Source organism: Alligator mississippiensis, chromosome 9, assembly GCF_030867095.1.
Source record: "Alligator mississippiensis isolate rAllMis1 chromosome 9, rAllMis1, whole genome shotgun sequence".
Taxonomy (NCBI): Eukaryota; Metazoa; Chordata; order Crocodylia; family Alligatoridae; genus Alligator; species Alligator mississippiensis.
The window spans coordinates 68,786,628-68,806,937 of record NC_081832.1 but is presented as its reverse complement, the minus strand read 5'-3'; the positions used below and the strand labels follow the sequence as shown (position 1 = coordinate 68,806,937).

Here is a 20,310-nt window from a genome sequence, read left to right as displayed (position 1 = left end):
AGGGGTCCCACAATAACCTCTGCTAATTCCCTCAGTGCTCTGGGTGGAGATCGTCAGGACCAGCTGATTTAAATGCGTCCAGTCCCTCCAGAAGTTCTGTGTGTCCTCACTGACCCTAGGGCTGGGTGTGCCTCCTCTGGGGCTGGATTATTCCATCCAAAAAATGTGGAATAACTTTGTGGCTGGTTTCTATGATACCATTAACTAAATGTGTGGCCAGGTGCACCCCCCCGGGCTAGGAGCCCAGATCAGATGTTGGCGCTCCCAGTAGCAGAAGCTGCCTTGCAGCTGGGAGTGCTGTCAGCTGTGGGGGCTCCCAGCCATGGGAGCTTACAACTTCCTGGTGCAAGGGGAGCCCAGGGTCACAATCCTGGCCTCCCTCTGCACCAGCAATAAGGTGTAATGGGATTTGATGTGCAATCACAATCCCACCTCCAGCTATGTGCATGTGGTGTGGCAGGAAGCACGATTATGTGGATGGCACGTCAGATCCCATTGGGCCTTTACCTGCATGTCTGGAGGGACCCTTAGGCTCCTAAATCGCTTAGATACACTTTTAACTTCTTTACCTTTAGTGTCACTGTGTGAAGCAAATACTTCAAAAAACTCTGTGTAGTGGCTACATATTATTGTCCTCCCTCTGTCATAGGTAGGTGTGTTGAATCAGAGAAGTTTAAATGATTTGTTCAAGACTACAGGAGAATTCAGTATCGAGAATGGGTATAGAACTAGTAATTCTTGGTTTTCAGTATAATGATCAGACCAATCTGTCTCAGCTCTGTTAAGCTGGGACATGTTGTATTTGACAGAGTGTATTTGATTTAACCCTATAGTTTCACAGCAAGCAACGAACTCCAACAACTGACATGCCAAAATAAAACCTTAAGCCATGCTTAATACATCATTCGTGCCTGAAGGCTCCTGAATTCTCAGAACATTGCCCCCCAAATAATCAAAAGTTTGAAGGGCATCAAACAAGAAATGGCTCAAAAAGGCCCCAAACCATTTATTGTAGAGTACATGCTTCCTATTCCGGGGTGGGTGGACTGGGGTGGGGTGGGGGGCAGGTTAAAAATAAGAGATAAACCCTGGTTCCTGAGGGGTAGGAGAGAAAACGCTTCATTCCCCCAAGCCTCCCTGTAGACCCCATGAACCCCTTGTTCCCACGAGCCACAATGGACCCTGCCTGCCCCCCCAGTTCCCCATGCAGACCCTGCTTGCCCCCCAACCCCCCCACAGATTCTTCCCCCCCCCCATGCTCCTCTTAGTGGATGCTAACTGGCTCCTAATCCCCCCTGCAGACCCCATCCCCTGTCTTCCTGCCAAACTTCCCTTCCACCAACCTCCCCATCCCATCGTACCTTAGCTTGAATGGTCATTTTTAGCTCAATCTACCTCTCCCCAGCCTTGCTGAATGTCTAGGCATGCTCTTAGTGATTTCTTTGTACTAGGACTTAAGCACTGAACTCACTTATGTTCTTCTGTAAAACTGATCATAGTCCTCCTCTTACCCCTACGGCATGGGTATATTCCACTGATTCCAATGGAGGCTATTTGGATTCTATGAGGAAGGAAATTGGATTGTATAAACTTAACCCTGGGAATATGGTTCTGCCAAACTAAGACTCTGTAAATTGTTTCATGATTCCCAGTATTTCCCAGTGAAAAACTGACAGAAATGTAACCATTGAATCATGAAACACAGCAGCCTGCTACTGTCTTTAAGATTCCATCAACGAGTCAGATTTACGTCCCTGCAAGACAGACTAATTTTGACAAGTTCTTGAAAAGGCACAAAGGCTGCATTCTTTGTGCCAGAAATGCCCAGGATTTTTAAAGACATACAGAATTAGAACATTTTTTTCCTGCTGATTGTCCAGCTGAATCCTTCAAACTAAATAGTCATTATTTATGAAAATATTGAAAATAGTCTGATGATTCAAATCATCATTAAGAGATGTGCAGCAGTCAGCTTTGATATCATTGGTGTTTTCAACATAGGATTAGAAAAGCAGCTAAAGAATCATGATCCCCTCCCTACCACCCTTCTCCCTAAAAATTAATTTTAAGATTAAGGAACAGTTGCTGCTGTTACAGGGGTTGCAGACCTGCTCCAAGAGCCAACTGTGCACTTGTTTCTCTTTGGACACCGTAAGGAGTGCTGCAGTGCATAAAGCATTTGGTGCATGTTCTAGTTATACATACCCGCGTGCAAGTCCTTTTACTTTGTCTATATTACCATGTAGTTCCTTATTGACATATAAAAATAATATCCTTTCCTCTGTACCTGAAACTACTTTTCTTTCCATATTGCAACTATGTATCCCCCTTCTGTGAATGTGGTAGAAAAAAAGAATTCTTACCATGGGACACATTAAGTAACTATAGTGTGCCGTCATTTTTTATCTACCTTCAAAACAGTGAAGGTCTTTCTTTACATCCCTGCATTGAAAGCTCTTCCTGAAATCATGAGAGAAGTGCTGTCATTTTTCTCCAGGTAAACATTGCTGCTTGTTCTTCCCTGATGATCCCCAGCTCCCTTAGCAAGAACTACTTCAAACCTGAAGTGTAACCAATAAAAATGATGTTTATCTCCCCTCTCAAGAAATACTCTCTAAAATATGGTAGAGGAGGGGCTTAATTCTTTGCTGCACTGCAAGAACTAAATCATGGATGTCTGATCAGGCCATAAAAACCTCCTTCTTTCCCCTGCTGGAAGAAAATGCAAACTGTAAATTGAACGAGGCTAGCAGTTTAACAGACTGGTGATTCTTACTTATGTGGCCTATCTTATCAAGCAACTGAACCTACCTTCACAATCAATGAAGCTTAAAGAAAGGACAGCTCCAGAGGCCAGTAATAGGTGTTATCCAGATTACAGGTAACCTTGTGGCCAGGCTATTGATACAATAGGCAGCAACAGGTCTACAGCCCAATATTTTATTTGCTTGCACTTTAAAACATGAAAACAAGCATTTATCCCAAAGTCTACATGGCTACCTGTGACAACACAGCATAAATTCTTACCTATACAGGCTGGGGAGACTCAAGAAGTGGGAGGAGGGTGGCATGCAGCTGGTCTTCTTGAATTTGCTGAGTTTTCCAAATTTCTCTTCTGCCTGTGCCCAGTATTTATAGATGGCTGGTTCTAATAGTCTAATAAATGATCTCTGATTGGTTTTATTTAATATTTTTTTTGTTTCACTGAAACTTTTGGAACTGGTCTAAACCATATCTGTGGTGGACTTAGAAGCTATCAATTAGTTAGGCTTTATATCCTTGAGAAAGAAAGAGAGAGGGTTTCTTATTTCCTTTCGTTCTTCATTGTGGAGTGTTGGCCTGTTTTATTATTATTATTATTAATTATTATTATTACTATTTACATTAGTTGATGGTCTTCTCTGACACGGCTATTTTTGTTTTTACAAATTATCTAAGCGTCTTAACAAAAATATATCTTATAGCAAAATATCATCTAATACATATGGTTACATCAGGCACTACTGCTAGTATTTTAAGATAAAGCTATGATATAGTGTATATGGATTATTTAATGTACGGTCTTCCCTTATCTCCTTTTAGGCTTTGTGCTTTAATTCAGTTTGATGGCGTCCTTTCCTTTTTGACCAAGCTAGTTGTCACATCTGCAAAAGTTTATACAATGGAAACAGGTTTTGGACCTTTGACTCAACAACACTTCTGCACCTTAGCCTAGGCCCATTGAAAATGGCCAAGACTGGCAACATAGGATGTGAACCACTGGAGTGAATTTCACCTGGGTTACAAGAAAATAAGAAAAGTTTCTGACCCTTTCTAACTGGCTACTAGGGCTGTGTGAAATAGCTGTGTATCATCTTGGTTTTGGATTTGGCGTTTTGGGGGGACAGTGTTTCATTTCAGTGTTTTGCAGGGCTGTGCAAAATGACTGTGTTTTGGTTTTGTTCAGATTCAGCATTACAGAGGGACAGTGATTTGTTGTGGTGTTTCGAATCGCTGTCCGTTTTGTTTCAGCCAGAACTGTTTCAGAACTGTTTTGGATTTCAGTGCTGTTTCAATGTTTCAGCCATAGGATATAATGGGGTATCACAAAGGCTAGATAATCATCTAGCCGGGGTCGTTTGACCCCAGCAGTCTTTCCTGCTCAAGGCAGGGGGTTGGACTTGATGATCTGCTCAGGTCCCTTCCAACCCTACCAGCTATGAAACTATGGAACTGAAACAAAGCTGCCTATAACTTTGTCATTTCTTGCCTGATTCAGATGAACTTGCAGGAATGCTAGCCCCTTCTGAGGCCATGAAGTCTGCCAAGTTTCAAGGAGATAGGTGCAATGGTTTGTGGGAAACAGCACCTCAAACTGCTGAAAGCAAAACTTGTGACATGAGACTTTGTGTGTGTGTTAGTGTGCAGTGGGATGAAAATAGTAGGGATGATGGTAGGCCTTGTTCTCTCAGCGCTGGAGGTGGCACTTACTGTATCACCAGCCAGCAGGGGAAGAACATCTCCCTGCTGAGCTCCCATGCCAGGATGAACTTGAAGGTATGGGCTGGGGCTATGGGGAAGGAGTAGGCCCCAGGTTTGGGCATGACCTAAAACTGTACCTTGCCAGGGTTGGAAGGCCTGGTGGGACTGCCAGTGGCCTGGCAGCCCCCCAAAAATGCCAGAACCGAGGACCTCCCTGGTGAAAGGTGGGTAGAAGGCACCTTATAACCTCCAGTCACCACACACATGCACTTGCCTGTAAGATCTTTGAGAGGCTTGAGGCTTGCTGGTTGCAGTAGAGTTGTGAGGCGCCATGTAAGTGTAGCTGCCTGGGATGCCATCTGCAAGGCATGGGCTTTCAGGTTTAAAACCCTTCGTCAAACTGAGGAAGCATCACCAGTTTCCATGTGTGCTCTTCCCAGATGGAAAGGATAGTAAAGAAGCCAGAGGCTGGCATGCAGTCCAGGCAAGAAAGCCAGTCAGTGAAAATGTAAATTGAGGCATCAGGAGGTGAGAGACAGGCTGCGGGGAGGAGGGAAGGGGGATGTAGCAGCTAAAAGTGGAGAGATCCCTGCTACCTTGGGAGTCAGATGTCAGGCAGGTTGTAGTGTGTCATAAATCGCAGGCAAAGGCGAGTGAGATCACTGAGAGCATTGGGGAGAGGCTTGCTCTGGATGGCCAGCCCTTCTCCCTAGTTGAGCAGCCAGGGTTCAGGCAGATCATGGCCCCATCCTACCAAGTGCCTGCACGCAGCACCTTTAGCAGGTTAGTGGTATCCTCCCTGTATGAGGCAGGCAGGGAGTACTTGAGGGAGGAGCTGCACAAGACAGGCCCGCAGGTGGCATTGCACTTCATGTCAGACATCTGGAGCAGCTGGACTGTGACCCCTTGGCCTATTGGGCAACCCACAGCCAGATCTGGCCACGGTTGCCTGGGAACACCTGTTCTGTCCACCAACCAGTGTTCCAAGCGAGAGGGTGTTTAGCATTGCTGAGGATGTTGTGACACCCCACCACACCTCCTTGGATCCAGGTTTGGTGGAGCAGCTGGTGTTCCTCAAGGTGAACAAAGCTGGCATCATGGATGGCCTTGACTATATTGGCCCCAACGCTGGTGACCATGAACCCATGGGTGAGGGCACCCTGCCCAATGAGCCACCCCTGCACAATGCAGTACATGGCCACCATGATCTCCATTGCTTTGTGGGAATCATCCATCATCTCAGCTTGAAGGAGAGCCCACCGACAGCCTGGCTAATAGCACCAGTGCCCTGTTAGGGAGAGGTAGGCATGATCTCCACCCCAGCTGCTCCAGATATCCAAGGTGAAGTGCAAGGCCACCTGTGGACCTGTCTTGTGCAGCTCCTCCCTCAAGTACTATCTGCATGCCTCATAAGGTGAAGGCACCGCTGTCCTGCTAAAGGTGGTGCATGTAGGCACTTGATAGGATGGGGCCACAAGTGCCATGAGCTGCCTGAACCCTGGCCGCTTAACTAGGGAGAAGGCTGGCCATCCAGAGCAAGCATCTCCTCAGTGCTCTGGGTGATCTCACTCACCTTTGCAACATGCCTCCCATTTCTGTCTGTCTTCCCCCACTGTTCCAGGGTGGCCTGCCTGTGCTTCTTGGGGATGGGGGCTTTGGAGCAAGAGGGGGACTCCTTTTTGGGCATGCTCACACTGATGCTAGACTGAGGAGCAAGGGCAAGGGGGTGGTGCCTGTGGAGATGCATCAACATCCCCATGGTGCTCATGTATTTCGTTCCCTTACCCCAGCTGTTTTTGGCTCAGCAGTGCAAGCAGAGAGCATATGTGGGGTCATCTGCTAACTCAAAAGGATGCCAGACCACACTACACCCTTGCTTCTGGGGTGCGGGTGCATGTATGGATGCTGCCTTTTCTCCCTCCTTAGCAGGCAGAGGCACAGCAGCAGGAGGAGAGGACTCAGCTGAGCCACTTGCCTCCACAACCTAAACATCAGCTTCCTCTGAACTGCCTTTTGGGGAAGGAGACCTGGCTCTAGGGGAACTTGGAGAGGCGTGGAGCACTAATTCAGATTCCTCCTCAGTCCCCAGAATTTCTTTTGCTAGGGCACTCAGGTCCCCTGCTTCCAGATCCAGCTCCTCCTCTGGCACTGGAAGGCTCAGGCTGGGAACTGAAATGGGGGTGGAGGATACTGTCATGCTGGTGCTGTTTGTCATGATGGTGGTTATTATTATGGCTGGTGTTATTGGAGGGGGTGCAGATGCAGGCACCGATCCCACCTCCTTGCTGCCACTAGCACCACAAGCCTCATGCCTGCTAGTGCTAGGAAAGAGTCTAAGTTTGGGGGAGGGGGAACTTACAGCTCTCCCTCTGCCCCCTCTGGCTCCCCTGCCAGAAGACCTGGCACCGGGCTTTCCAGAACACTTCATATTTCATGTGCTGGAAAAAAATGTGTGTCTGTGTGAGTGTGTGTGTAATGTATGTGTAGTGTTTTCCTGCAGTGCACAGTGATGGGACACTGCCAGGCAAAGCACTGCTTTTTGATGGGGTGGGAGTGGGGGAATAAAAACAAACAACAGGATTTTGGGGGGGAAAAGTTGCAAGGGATAACAATAGGGAGGGTAGGTAAGGGTAAATAGGAAAGGATTGGCTACAACCTGGTAGGAAGGCACTACCAAGCTGCAAGCTTACAGATGCTGCTCTCTGCTACTCTACTGCTACTGCTGCTACAGACACAGATGCAGCTGCAAAATGGCAGAGAGCAGTTCACAAACAGCCTTTTATGGTGCTTCTCTGTCCCTCCCCCAGAGCACTGGGATTGGAAGGGACCTCAGGGATAGATTGTTGTCACTGGCTAGCTACAGACGTCAGTATCAGACAAGTCCTTCCCCCTTCCTGTTCCTCCGTCTTCTTAGTTTCTCTTTCCCTGCAAGCCTGCCTCCAAAACAGTCCAAAACATCCAAAACATTTTGGATGGATCTGTTTAGTTTCAGAGCTGTTTTGGAGCCTTGCTTTTTGTTTCAGATGCGGTGTTTCAGCTGCCAAAATGTCCGAATCCGAAACTAAATGAAACAGCCACGGGAATTTTGCACAGCCCTACTGGCTACATAACCTTAGTGGTTTTGGTCCAGGTCCTAATAAACAGGTACCTGCACATACACATACATAGGCACCTATTTTCCATTAAAATCACCTGCTTGGGCGCTTTTGTTAATCCACTGAGAACCTGTGTGCACATCTAGGACATTTATACACGTGCTCCAGGAGGCATTGGGGGTGGTACTTTAATTAGCACAGCTCCAAAAGCCACACTAATTAAAAGCACCCAGAGCATCATGTGTATCAGTATCCACATACTGAAAAATGGCAGCAGGGTGCTTTGAACTAAAGTTCGTCAAATGAGTTTTAATTTAAAACACCCCACTTCCATTTTTCAGTGTGGATCACTGATGCACGTGATGCTGGAGGCTGCTGGAGCGTGTTCATTTCCATGCTGTGGCAGACTCGATGAATCAAGTGTGCTCCAATGCACTGGGATTACAGCATGTCGGAGCAGGCTCCCTGCACGTTAGAGGAGCCCCTAAAGATTCTTGAAAATCTGGCCTATTGTGACTCAGCTTGCAAGGAATTTCAGTTAAAAGTCTAGGGACTTAACAGAGCTAATAATAATAACTATTAGTACAACATGGTGATTGAATAACCATCTCGCCTCTTTGCATTAGGCATGAGGTATACTGATTGAATTACCTAGATGAATCTTGTCCATGATTCACCTATCATATCTAGTGAAAAGTATTTGGTATCAGTTACTATGTAGTGGAGTGCATGGAACACCAAAGTATTTCCTTAGTAAGAGATTAAGAGAAATCTCTAGTAATTGTGTAGTAATGGTGAAGAAATAAAAAATGTTATGTTATTTATTCTTCATAGGTAAAGGAATTAAATCTTCAGCTCTGTAATTTGTCAACCCAACAACTTGCTCAATGAATAAATTAAAATGTATGTAAATAATAAAGGTAATAAAAACCACAGAAAGAAGGACAAACTATTGAGAATATATTTTTGAATCAAGTACTTTAAAGTGTTGTAAAATGCCAGGCCAGATAGTTTAAAAAATAGTTAATTGGTATTATTATGGTTTATTCAACTGAGCCATGAAAGCAACATGATTGAAAATCAATAAACATGTCTGAAATTGTAATATAATTAGTAGTTCTGCCAATCAGTACATTAAGTGCCTCATAAAGAACTTCCTACAAGGAATTAAGTCAATATTAAATGCCTTCAAATAAAAGTAATAATTTATACATACCTCAGTTTTTAATATGGTATATAGCAAAGACTTCAGGTATTCTATTACACACAGTTAATTGTTAAATATTTTGATGCCATTTGTTTAATGCATGCAGGTGGAAAATCCCATTCGGTTCCTATCAGTTTCAGTGAGATTACCGCTTACATTACATTGCAAAGCATTAAAGAATGTTTAACTTCGAGCAAGTTATCTCCTTAGCTCCCAATTCGGTTGCCATTGAATTTTATGGGTATTGTCATCAGTTGGACCTGCATTGAACACTTAGGGCACTGACAGACATACAGCTCCCCGCTGTAACTCATGGTGCTTCACAGAAAGTGCCATGAGTTAGAGAAAACCCACCCCTGACCCAACAAACATTTGTGGTTGGGTGGGGTGGGGGAGGGGCCAAGCTCTACTTCAGAGCCAATCAAGCAGAGGAGCTGTATGCCTGCCATTATTCTAGCTTACGTTGTAAAGTAGAATGGTATTTCAGCCTTCCTTGAATCATTTGTATAGCACAGTCAAAATTTACATAGGACAAAGAAAGATGACAATTGACAGGTTGGTTTAAAGTCACCAATTCCTTTTTTTTTATAGTGCCACCAGTGATTCGTGTATATCCTGAAACTCAGGCGCAGGAACCTGGTGTATCTGCAAGTCTCAAATGTCATGCTGAAGGGATTCCTAATCCCAGAATCACCTGGCTAAAGAATGGTATTGATATCATGCCAAAACTCTCCAAACAACTAACACTCTTAGGTAAGAAAAAATACTGGTTATTTTACATGCTATGGGAGTTAAGCAGAATTGTTTGCACTTAAAATATAACTTATTTTCCTTTTACTTTGTCACAGGGGCTTGAAAACACTTTACATGGAAACCCGTTTCTTCCTTTTTTATCTATGTCTCTGCTGAATATCTCAAGTATGATACTGATTGATATAAGTGGTAACAGCATTCTCTTAAGACACAGAATGCCTTATTCTTGAGTGCCTTGCCTCTTGTGTAAATCAGTGCAGATCAGAAGGACAATATATTACATCCATTTTCTTTAGGTGCAACTGTCTATGCACGATGCAAATCAACTGCAAATCAGGCTCTGAGTCATGCATCTTGTTTTCATACTATTAACTGCAGATGAAATTATTCCTTGCTGCTAATTTTGGACCTTATTTTCAAAAGCTAAGTATAAAGCCGGGTTACATGTGGGTTCAACTAGCATGTTAGCATTTTGTGGGTAAGTGCTAAGAATGCTAAGTTCTACTCACCCACCAAGTGCTATAATTCTAACCCTACAGTGATGTGGGGTAGCCCTTATGCTGTTGGCCACAATATGTATCACTGAAGCATTGCAGCCAAAAATGTGAAAGCAAGAAAAAGTCCTTAAAATGATGGCTATCGATAGGAAAAAAAGATGATAGCCAGAATTATGTAGACAAAATTAATACCTCCAGCTAAAATAGTGAAAAATCAGGTTTACATTGGTTTTATAAAAAAAGTTCATTTAGAATTTTTATGATTTTTTTCATAAATGCAAAAAGTAATATGACATGCTTTTATCTGGGGTAAATCGCTAAATGTATTCTGTTTGGGTATGGAATTCATCTTTATTTCTTTGTGGAAAGGCTAAGTTTCCTAATAGAGAGGGGCAACATTTCAGCCGTTAGCAATTCACGGGCTCTGATGAAAACTCCTCAAAACTCTAAGCTGAGTCACTGAAAACATTCTCAGGTGAAACCTATAACTTGCATGCAGGCGTGTGTCACCAAAGCTCAGGTGAGAAGTTGCCTTGAGGAAGTTAGAGCTGTTGCATAACATCATTACGGTCAAGTGGAACACACCTTATGGATGTCTTTGTTACAGCAAATGGAAGTGAACTTCATATCAGTAGTGTTCGATATGAAGACACTGGTGCCTATACCTGCATCGCCAAAAATGAAGTGGGAGTGGATGAGGACATATCTTCTCTCTTCATTGAAGATTCAGCCAGAAAAACCCGTAAGCTGAATTTTTCCCTTTTTCTTTTTGAGAACCCCACTAAAACAGTCATCAAACAACTGTATCATTACAATTCAGTCCTGCAATCATTATATGCGTTATGTGGCACTCCAGCTACACCAGTGGGAGTTTTGTCTACACTGGAGCAAATTCTGTTTTTCAGAAAACATACGGAGTAAGAGAAAAGACTCCCTTTAGAACCACACGAGGCCATTTTATGTGACAGCATGTGTTGAAATATGGGTAGGGAGAGTATCTTTACTAAAATAATAGACTGCTTACACTGTTGGCTTTCAAACAATCCAAACCAAAAGATTTCTTCTAATGGTGACATGATTTTAGGAAAGAAATGTAATTGTTCACTTCATGCAGGTCTTTCCTTTTTCAAGCCAATTATATGCAGCATAATGCAATAGCTGGCTGTCTTACACAGTGAGCTGTGAAACTTTAAGGGATGCTATCAGATTAGATTGGTTATAAGCTTTTAGTTTGCCTACAACATAGGAGTAAAACAGATTGTCAAAACAGTATGATTTTTTTTCCAGGTCAAATATTTCGCCATTTACTTCTTAGCCACTGTTACCATTATGTATGCAACAGTGTTATCTTTGCAGTACTTCCCAACATGAGAGTGAACTATTGGAAAGACTGATTAGCTGCCACTCTGGAGTAATTGCTAAAAGTACTCCTTTCCAAGTATTTGTGTATATGATGCTCCTAAGGGTGCATATTGACATCAGAGGTTCACGTGTAAACAATATGTTGCTGCTTATCTCACCTTGCTAGAATACATATTGAAATAGATAATAAGAAATAAGCTTGCATACCCACAGCAATACTTTGGAAAAACATATTCTTTTGTTCATTAAATAGAATTCCATACTGTTACTAAGATCATTCATCCTACCTTGAATGCTTGAGCAAGGGAATTTCAACTGGCAAATCATTTAATATATTTTGAACAAAAATTCAATCACAAGGGTACCTAAGGATGGTATTTGAACCATAAATGAAAATACAATGTTGTTTCTTAAATTCCCAGAAGAAATACTGCAAAGTGTTTAGATGGTTTACCTGTCATCTCAAGGCTTCAGAAAGATGTTATGTTTGCTTATTGACAATGTACACAAATTATTGTCTGTACGATATCTACAATTAGATTCAAGAAATCACTGTTCATTAAGGTTTGAGCCTATGTGTTTGCACAGGCAAAAATCCCATTTGTTCTAGTAAGACTTCAGGACTCTCCCAAGACAGGAAACTTGACTTTAAGAATGCTTATTTTTCCTGATGTTTTATTTTGCCTGGATGAATGCTATGACGTTTTTACAAACTAAGTAGTTCATTTAAACAAGAGTATTGATTCAGTTAATTGCTACAGTGAAAAATTTGACATTGTTTTATGTTTTTCCTTTTCTTGATTATTTTCTGGCTTCCCCAATTTTCTGATGCTGCAGTTGCAAACATACTGTGGCGAGAGGAAGGTACTGCAGTAAAGTTGTTTTGTTGTAGTGATAATGTGCTTGTCTGCTTTAATAATTCCATAATGGGCCATTCTCCACTGACTTTATCAACTCTCCCAGTTGTCACACTAGGTATAGACCAGACTTTCAAAAGCCAACCCATTCAAATTAGCTCGTCTATTCTGTGATATAAATCCTGGACATAATTTCATATGTATTTTTCCTATAAAATGAGAGGTGATCGTGAAGTATATACAATTCTGCATTTGACAGAACTGTTTATCAGTGTAATTTAATATCACATCCTTAACAAATAAGAAAACCTCCACAACAAAAATAATTAATGGTAAATGAACAAGCACAAACTTCAATTCAGTATGTGCCATTACAAAAAGTGTTTCCATCTATTATTTGCCAGGTTTTTTATTACCAAGCATTAAAGTGTATTATTTAAACCACACAAATTGTTTGTGTTCATGTTTGGTGGGTGAAGCAGTAAGTTTTGCTCATATCATTTCAATATATTCAGGGCACAGGTTGCCCTGTTACATGCTGTTTTAACTGGCAATTAAGAGCTCTTGTCTTATCAGATTTACAGTATGCCCCACACAAGGTCAAAGTATGTGCAACTTGAAGACTAATTTAAAGAAAAAGTATTCTGAGCAACTAATGGATGCAAACTTAGAACAGGGACAGTTGAAACCAAAAGTGGTTTTGATTTTGTGTGCATGTGCTCTCAGTATTGAAAAAGAAAAAGAGTGCTAAGATGTCTTTATACCAGCTTGCACATGCAGTGACAGTAATTGAGTATGCAAAACTAGTTTAAAAGTTGTGCCCAGACTAGATATTTAGAAGTCTGTCACATGTATACATAGCTGTGGTAACTGCATGCACAAATATCGGCACTGTGGATTTTTTTGGCTCTTGTGAATGTGTCCACAACCTACTTGCAAACCTGGCTCTGGCCCATGAAACAACCAGCCTTGCAAACAGTGTAAAGATGCGAATGCATGTGAGACCAGGCCCAATCCGTAAGGCAATTCCAAATTGTATTGCCGGGCGTGCACACAGAGAAACCTGGATATCTCTGGTCTGCAAGTATTACAAAATAAGTCTGGTATAGGCATGTTTTCCTGCTATTCCCAAACAATCCAACCAGAGGAGAGTGCAAAGGCCATTTCACAGCCACTCCTCTGCCTTATCCAGAAAGAAAAATCATATTGCATGCTCTCAGCCTAGGGTTTTTTGCTTTGCTTTTGCTTTGCCCTTAGGAATAGAGAGGCATAAGGAAAGTGACAGTGTTTAGTGACCTGTATTTTTTCATCTTGGCATGTGAACACCCAGAGTGTGTCTGTTGTCCAGTCCCCTGCAGTAATACTGACAGCAGATGTGTAAAAGCAGCAGGCTTCAGGTCATTAGATGTGGCAGAATCACTAACCTAAGCAGACTGTCCTGAAACAGTTTTCCCACACTTATTTCCCAGAACACCACCTGCTAGCATGTAATGCCCAGTGATGGAGAATGTCCCTTCACAGCTGAGCATCATGTAAACGGCACTGTGGTAACTTGAGGTTAAGATTTGCTTTACTCTATTTAAAGGAGGGAATAAAGAGGAATAAATAGGAATGCAATTGCCTTTTTGTTTTTTTATTGCCAAACTGACCTTTTTATTTTAGTTTAATCGATCAGGCCTCGTGTATATGGTACTACATAGTCATTTATATATTTGGTACCCCATAATGTGGTACCTACTTTAATACATATTCCTTTCGCAGAGAGGAAGGAATTGGAGAGGGAAGAAAACTTTACACGCAACCAAAAAAAAGAAAAAAATATATAGTGATATTTAAAGGAATACAAGGACTTTAACTATGTAACGTTGTGTAATAGTACCCTAAACAGAGAATAGCAGTTGTAAATCAAACTTGTGTACTTTATAAATTAAACTGTGAACAGTTATAGGAAGACACATGGCGCTAGTAATGACAGATTTACTGTTGATGTTCTTGAAACAACTCAGCAGGTTCAGAGTGAGATTGTTTCAATTTTTTTCTCTACCTAGTAGATATAAAGTTGTAAAATATCTGATCTGCAAATTCATCCTGGAGGAAAGGATTCACTGAACAAATATGTTAGTATTATAAAATTTGACATAGAATAAGGCTCAGTGAGGAAGAGAGGAACTTTTATTGAAGAAAGGGATTTACTTTTATATTTAAAATAAAATCTCTTGTGTCAGATATTATAAACCATTTTTGGTAGACAGGAAGCCCCATAGGAGGATTAGTCTCATGCCATCATAGATACAGTAGTAACCTATAATGCAAGTAAATCACTAGATGTTACAGTGTATGAAGCAAGCTTTTTGCTTGAAGTCAGAGTTTAAAAACTTGCAGTTGATCATTTTAAAAAGACTATATTTTCAAAACTCTTTACAGAATAACTAAAACAGAAACATGCTATAATAAGATATTTGGAAGCATATGTCATAATCAGGAAGCATACTTCTTTACATGTGAGGAGCAAGGACTTTTGTGGGTAGGATCTTTTACTGAACAAACTGTATAGTATAGCTGGGATGGACATAAACCTTTCCAAATATCACCTACAAAAATTCTTGCCCCTCTCATTTCTCTTATACCATCACAACTTCAGCATCACCCCGACACTATTTGTTTCCATGCCTTTTCTACACAGAAAATAGTGGATGGCTCTAAAGTAGAATTGATCATCACATTATTGTTCATTATAAAATTTGGAGTAGCTTCTGTTATGCCTGGAGAGAGGAAAGAACATAAATAATGATCCATGAACAAGGAAAAATCATGTTATCAGAATTGATTCCTTAATCAAGAAAACATCATATTGTGTTTCTTTTTGGTGATTTAAAAAGTAAAGGACACCTGCACCAAGCTTCATCTGTAATGCAATGCTAAGGGAAACCAGGCAATGCATTAGTTTGCCTTTTATTACATGTCTGCTACAGTAAGCCAGACTTGGATTTCATAAAGTGTTTTGAATTCGTTACCAGATATAAGGCTCCATATATTAAAAGAAAAAATGGTTCCTACATTTTTTTAAAGCATTACGGGCTTATTAGGTTTCCACCAACATCACTGAGAGCAGAATTTGTCCAATTGGCTTTGTACAGACAGTACTGTAATAAATTTGGGGGGCTAGATCAGGTTAAAAATGGTTCCCTGATCTAACTCGGTGATTCTTAGATAGGTGCCAGAAGTCTGATCTAAGGTAAATTGGGGGAGGAGGAGGGGCAGCCAAGATCAAGGGGAACGAGCAGGGTCTGTTGGGCAGGGGGAGTTGGAGGGTTTAGGGGGCTAACATTGTCTGAAGGGGGGTTGGTAGGATTGGGGGGCTAGCAGGGTCTATGGAGGGCTTGGGAGACTTGGGAGGTTTGGCAGGATCAGACATCCACTCCAATCCCACCAAAACCCTGCTTCCAGATCCCTCCAGTGCCCTCCCTTCCCACCCCAATAGCACCAAATTGCCCCTGACCCCTCAAATCTTCCCAAGGCTGGTTTTACCAGCATTTGCCAGTGTTGGGAGCCTGACCAAAGTAAGTCAGGATGGAGAAGAGGGAGGTGGATCAGGGGGCTGGGGCTTCCTGGGTGTATTGGCAGGGTTGGTAGAGCTTGTAGTTCTGTGGGGGGGTTGGTGGGGTATGGGGGAGGTGGCAGGATCAAGGGGGCTCTCCAGGAGCTATTTTTAGCTCCTGCTTCCCCACCCCAAATAAAGAACCCCCTCCAGCAAAACTATTCCCCCAATCCCGCCCACCCCTCCCCCCATGCCAACTTACCTCGATTGGCTCCTAGCACTGGCAAACACCAGTAGAACCAGCACCAGGAGTGGCTTGTGGAATCAGGGCATTGGGCAGGGGGAACTGGGGCTGGCTGGTCCATGGGGGGCAGGGGAGTTGTCCATCTCAGGGTGGCAGGAAGGGCCAGGGGGCTAAAAATAGTCCAGTGGCAGAGGAGATAGGAAAAGCGCAAGCCTGGGGTTAAGGCCAGCTGTGCTCAGAACATGTACAGATGTTCAGTTAAATCAATCTAACTTAGTGCAGTTCAGAGGTACAGTTAAATTAGATCAAGTCAGCCATTTTTTTGTGTGATCTAGCATTCCTAGAACTTCTGTACAGTTTGTACTTGGATCGACCTCACAAGGGATCCAAGTGTAAGGTCCAGATGTGGGGGAACTAACTTAGGTCAGGAGGCCATTTTTAATGGGACCTAAGCTCCTGCTAACCTCCCCAAATGTCCATTCCCACCTATAGACACCAGTGGGATCACTAGTGCCAGTCAGGATAGTGTATGTGATGGCAGAATTCCATGCATAATGAGGAAAATGTAAAAGTATGATTTAATAAATCATGTGAAGGCCATCGATTTTAAAAATATTTACATTTAATCCTGGTTATAAGGCTTACAGTATACTTCCAGCATCTTAATGTAATACATAACATCTGCTTATATCCAAGTTAATGAAAATCTCACGCTAACTTTACTGGAAAAAATCAGAATGCTTAAAATACTGCAAAATAACTGAAGCTACTTGCAGAGTGACTGACTTCAAGTCAATGAAGAGCTAAAATAAAAGGATGAATGCATCTAAAATCTGAAATGTGCATTCCGGTTGTTAACCAAATCATCAGACAAAATAAGATGAACTATAAGGATGACAACAGCAACAAGCATTTCTCACAAGTGTCATGACTTATTGCATGGCTGAGTCCACTTCTTAAAATACATTCTTTTTACATATGCACTCATTAAGCAAAGGACCATAATTTGTCCTTTGATGTATGCTGTCAGTTCCCAACAAAAATGGGAGTTGTGTGTATGCAGTGAGTGTGGGTTTTGGTCCATAATGCCTGGGCAAATGACTTGGCAATATACGTTTGCAAAATTGGCCCTTTGCACCTACCGCACTATTTATTCCTAAGTAAAGCTTGAGTTGAAATCCAATATTTTTTGCTTTTTCCAGAATGCATGATCCCTCACTGTGGCATCACATTTAAGGATCACAGCTCCTGTATCCGCTTGATGCCTTAACTGGGGTATTTCTGTGATATGGCTGAGAAGCTAAAATTAAAGTATCAAAATCTTTGTGCAACACCAAACATAGCAAAAGATGAAGAGGCTCTACATTCAGATCTGCTTTGATACCAAATATTCAATGGAAGGAGAGTTTATTCTTCCCCATAGTGAAATTTCAAATAAAGATACCAAACATTTTATGAAATTTGTTAGAAATGTGTTTGCCCCATTGTTTTTGTTTCAAAAAAAAAAAATCTCCTAGGATGATTTAGGCCTCAATCCTGCAAACATTTAATGTGTGTAAGTAACTTTGTAGATGTGAATAGCCCTAACAAGACTATTATAAGAAAAAATAGTAGCTCAAAATTGTTCTATTTGTAGGATTGGGACCTTATCATTCATGGAGAATATAATGTTATTAAAAACATATTTTCACATTCAGTATTGTGGAACTTTGGCAGATAAGTACACTATCAACATTACCTGGGATGACAATGGCCATTGAAAGAATTTACTTGGCAGGGTGGTGTAAAAATGTAAGAGGTACTGGGATCTTTCTGAGTAAACCTTCTGAAACGATCCCTCACCCACCTTCTAAAATATCCATTACTGCATTTGCATGTAGCTGAAGAGAAAACAAACTATCAATGTTGTAGCATTTCTGTTTAACAGAAATGTGAAAATATGATCTCTTAACAGAAATCCACTAAGAAGCAGACTTTTTTTTTCAAAAAGTTCCTGGAATGCCCCAGTTCGGATAGACGAGTGCTCTTGCAATGCTAAAAACTCCACATTTGTGAATTACAGTTTGCAAAATTTCAAAAATGTATTTGTTTTGGTGGCTTTTGCATTCATCTGGATGGTTTTATATACGGGATTTTATTTTTCAAAAAAATACCTCGTGGAATAAACAAACAGCTTTGCTCTTATGAAATTACAAAAGGACAAATTAATTGTAAGCGGATGGGTTTCAGATTCATGCTGGATGAAGCTTCTCAATTGTGACATTAGTAGCAAACTACTTCTGTTGTGCAGTGAAAAATAGGGCGTCATGATTGGACAAGGTCACAAAGGGGCTTCTCTGATTCAGATTTTGATGCAGATATATCTATGTGTGTGTGTGTGTACAAGACCTCCATTTACCTGATGATTTTATAACTGCCACCACCAAGGCAATGCATTTTTGAATATGTCTGTACTTCCTTCCTCACACCTTGAAGCCCTCGTTGTGACATGAAATTTGATTTTGTGAATGCACCAAATGCATCCAAATGACCAATTTTGATGTAAGGTGATTTTTGTTTGTTTGTTTCTTTGGGGCTTTTTTTTTTTTAATTCTTCAAACAAAAAAGTTTAGAAGGCATAATCTTTTTTTCCCCACTTCTTTCGCTTTGTTTCTTTCCTTAAAGGCCTCAGCGTGGGAAACATGTTTTATGTCTTTTCCGATGATGGCATCACAATCATTCAGCCAAATGAATGTGAGATCCGAAGACACGTCAAACCCAATGAAAGAATTTTTACAAGTTATGTAAGTTACTGAAATAAGGTATCCACATCATCAGTCCGCTTATACTTGTATAGAGGATTGAGCCAGGAAGGGAAAATTATATTGAATGCGTCCAGCTGAGAGCGAGGAAGGAGGTATATAGAGGCTGCAGGAACCTTAGCTTCAGAATCGCAGAGTGCCTTGGGTCTGGTCTGGGTCTGGTTTGGCAGTACAGAGCATGTCAAGGAAACATTTCAGCCTATGCAAAGTGAACTACCAAATTCAGAATGGGGGCAAAAAAGCACCCAGCTGAGGGCTCCCAGTTTGTGGAAGAGCAAATGCAGACATGGTATACCTGGCTTTTATTCCCATTTACTACAGTTTAAAGGAGCAGGGGAGGTATGGGTAGCAGAATAGCGAGGGATTGCAGCACCGCTGTGTTCTGATTGCTGTCAGCTAGTGGAGGACCACCCTTTGCTGCCAGCTCCCCAAAAGCTGAACCCAATATACTTATAGCTTAAAATCAGAGATTCACAACTAGCAACTTCGTAACACCCAGTCAAACATGCACCAGCAGATAGTGGGCACAGCTGACATCTATGGGAACTACACGCGTTACAATCCTGACAGAATATTATTAATGTGCTGCACAGCTTTTGCTTAATTTGCTCAAATCCATGCAAGATTTTCATCTTTAGTTTATCTGTTCAGATCATTTGGTGAGTAACGACCAAAAGTATTGATTGCTTGTTTGGATTACAAAAAATTTAGTTGATTATCTAGGTCTTAGCAGATGTTTCTATACATCACTCTTAATGAACAATCCTATACAATGTAACTGAACTTTTACTGATGGTGAGGTCAGGGGGCTAAAAATAGCCGAGTCGAGGTGGGAAGGGTAGGAAGAACACAAATCACCTTAGCCGTAAGACTAAGCCACTAAACGCAAAGAACAGAAAGACCAACCTACCCTTCATTTTAAGTGTTTTTCAGGGCCTTGAGCAGAGGAGTAGGTTCACATTAGGCACATAGGCCAGGTACAGACGTTACACATAATCTGGACTAAATGTTTGGAAATCAAACCAAACCTGTAACTGTACAGAAGTTCAGGGCATATAGGCTGGAGTAAAAATGGCAGAACCCAGCCTAAGATGGTCCTGGATGGATGTGCACTCACACGTCTGTGAATTAGGTTAGTTGGGTGCACCAGATCCCCTATCGAATCAAGTTAGGTCACTGTCCTCTGGCAACCCAGTCTTCTTTGCCAGACCCCACTAGTCCCACCTTACAAGGAGGTGCGCTGGAATTTGGCCCATGCTCAGCTGCTCTGGCCGAGCGCCCACTGGGCCCTGCCCCCAGGCTGTCTGTCACAGAGCCAAGTCAGCAAAGCCTGTGTCCCCAGCCCTGTCTCCTGCCAGGTGTCAGGCCCAGCCAGGACCGAGGTGGGGGTGGGGGGTGAACAGGGATGAACAGGATTCCCCCTTCCTCCAGAGCTAGCAGTTGTGGGGCTCTGGTCCCTGGAGAGGGCAGGGGCAGCCGTGGGCAATTCCAGTGC

General features: G+C 42.1%; 1 protein-coding gene across 1 annotated transcript in view; it reads left to right on the top strand.

Annotated features, from left to right (window-relative positions):
* FSTL4 (follistatin like 4) overlaps positions 1 to 20,310 on the top strand; it is a 535,417-nt gene that overhangs the window by 486,181 nt on the left and 28,926 nt on the right. Inside the window, exons 10-12 of the mRNA XM_059712862.1 lie at positions 9,355 to 9,516; positions 10,621 to 10,755; positions 18,679 to 18,797. Coding sequence (XP_059568845.1) covers positions 9,355 to 9,516; positions 10,621 to 10,755; positions 18,679 to 18,797 — 416 coding nt within the window. The remainder of the gene's footprint in view (positions 1 to 9,354; positions 9,517 to 10,620; positions 10,756 to 18,678; positions 18,798 to 20,310) is intronic.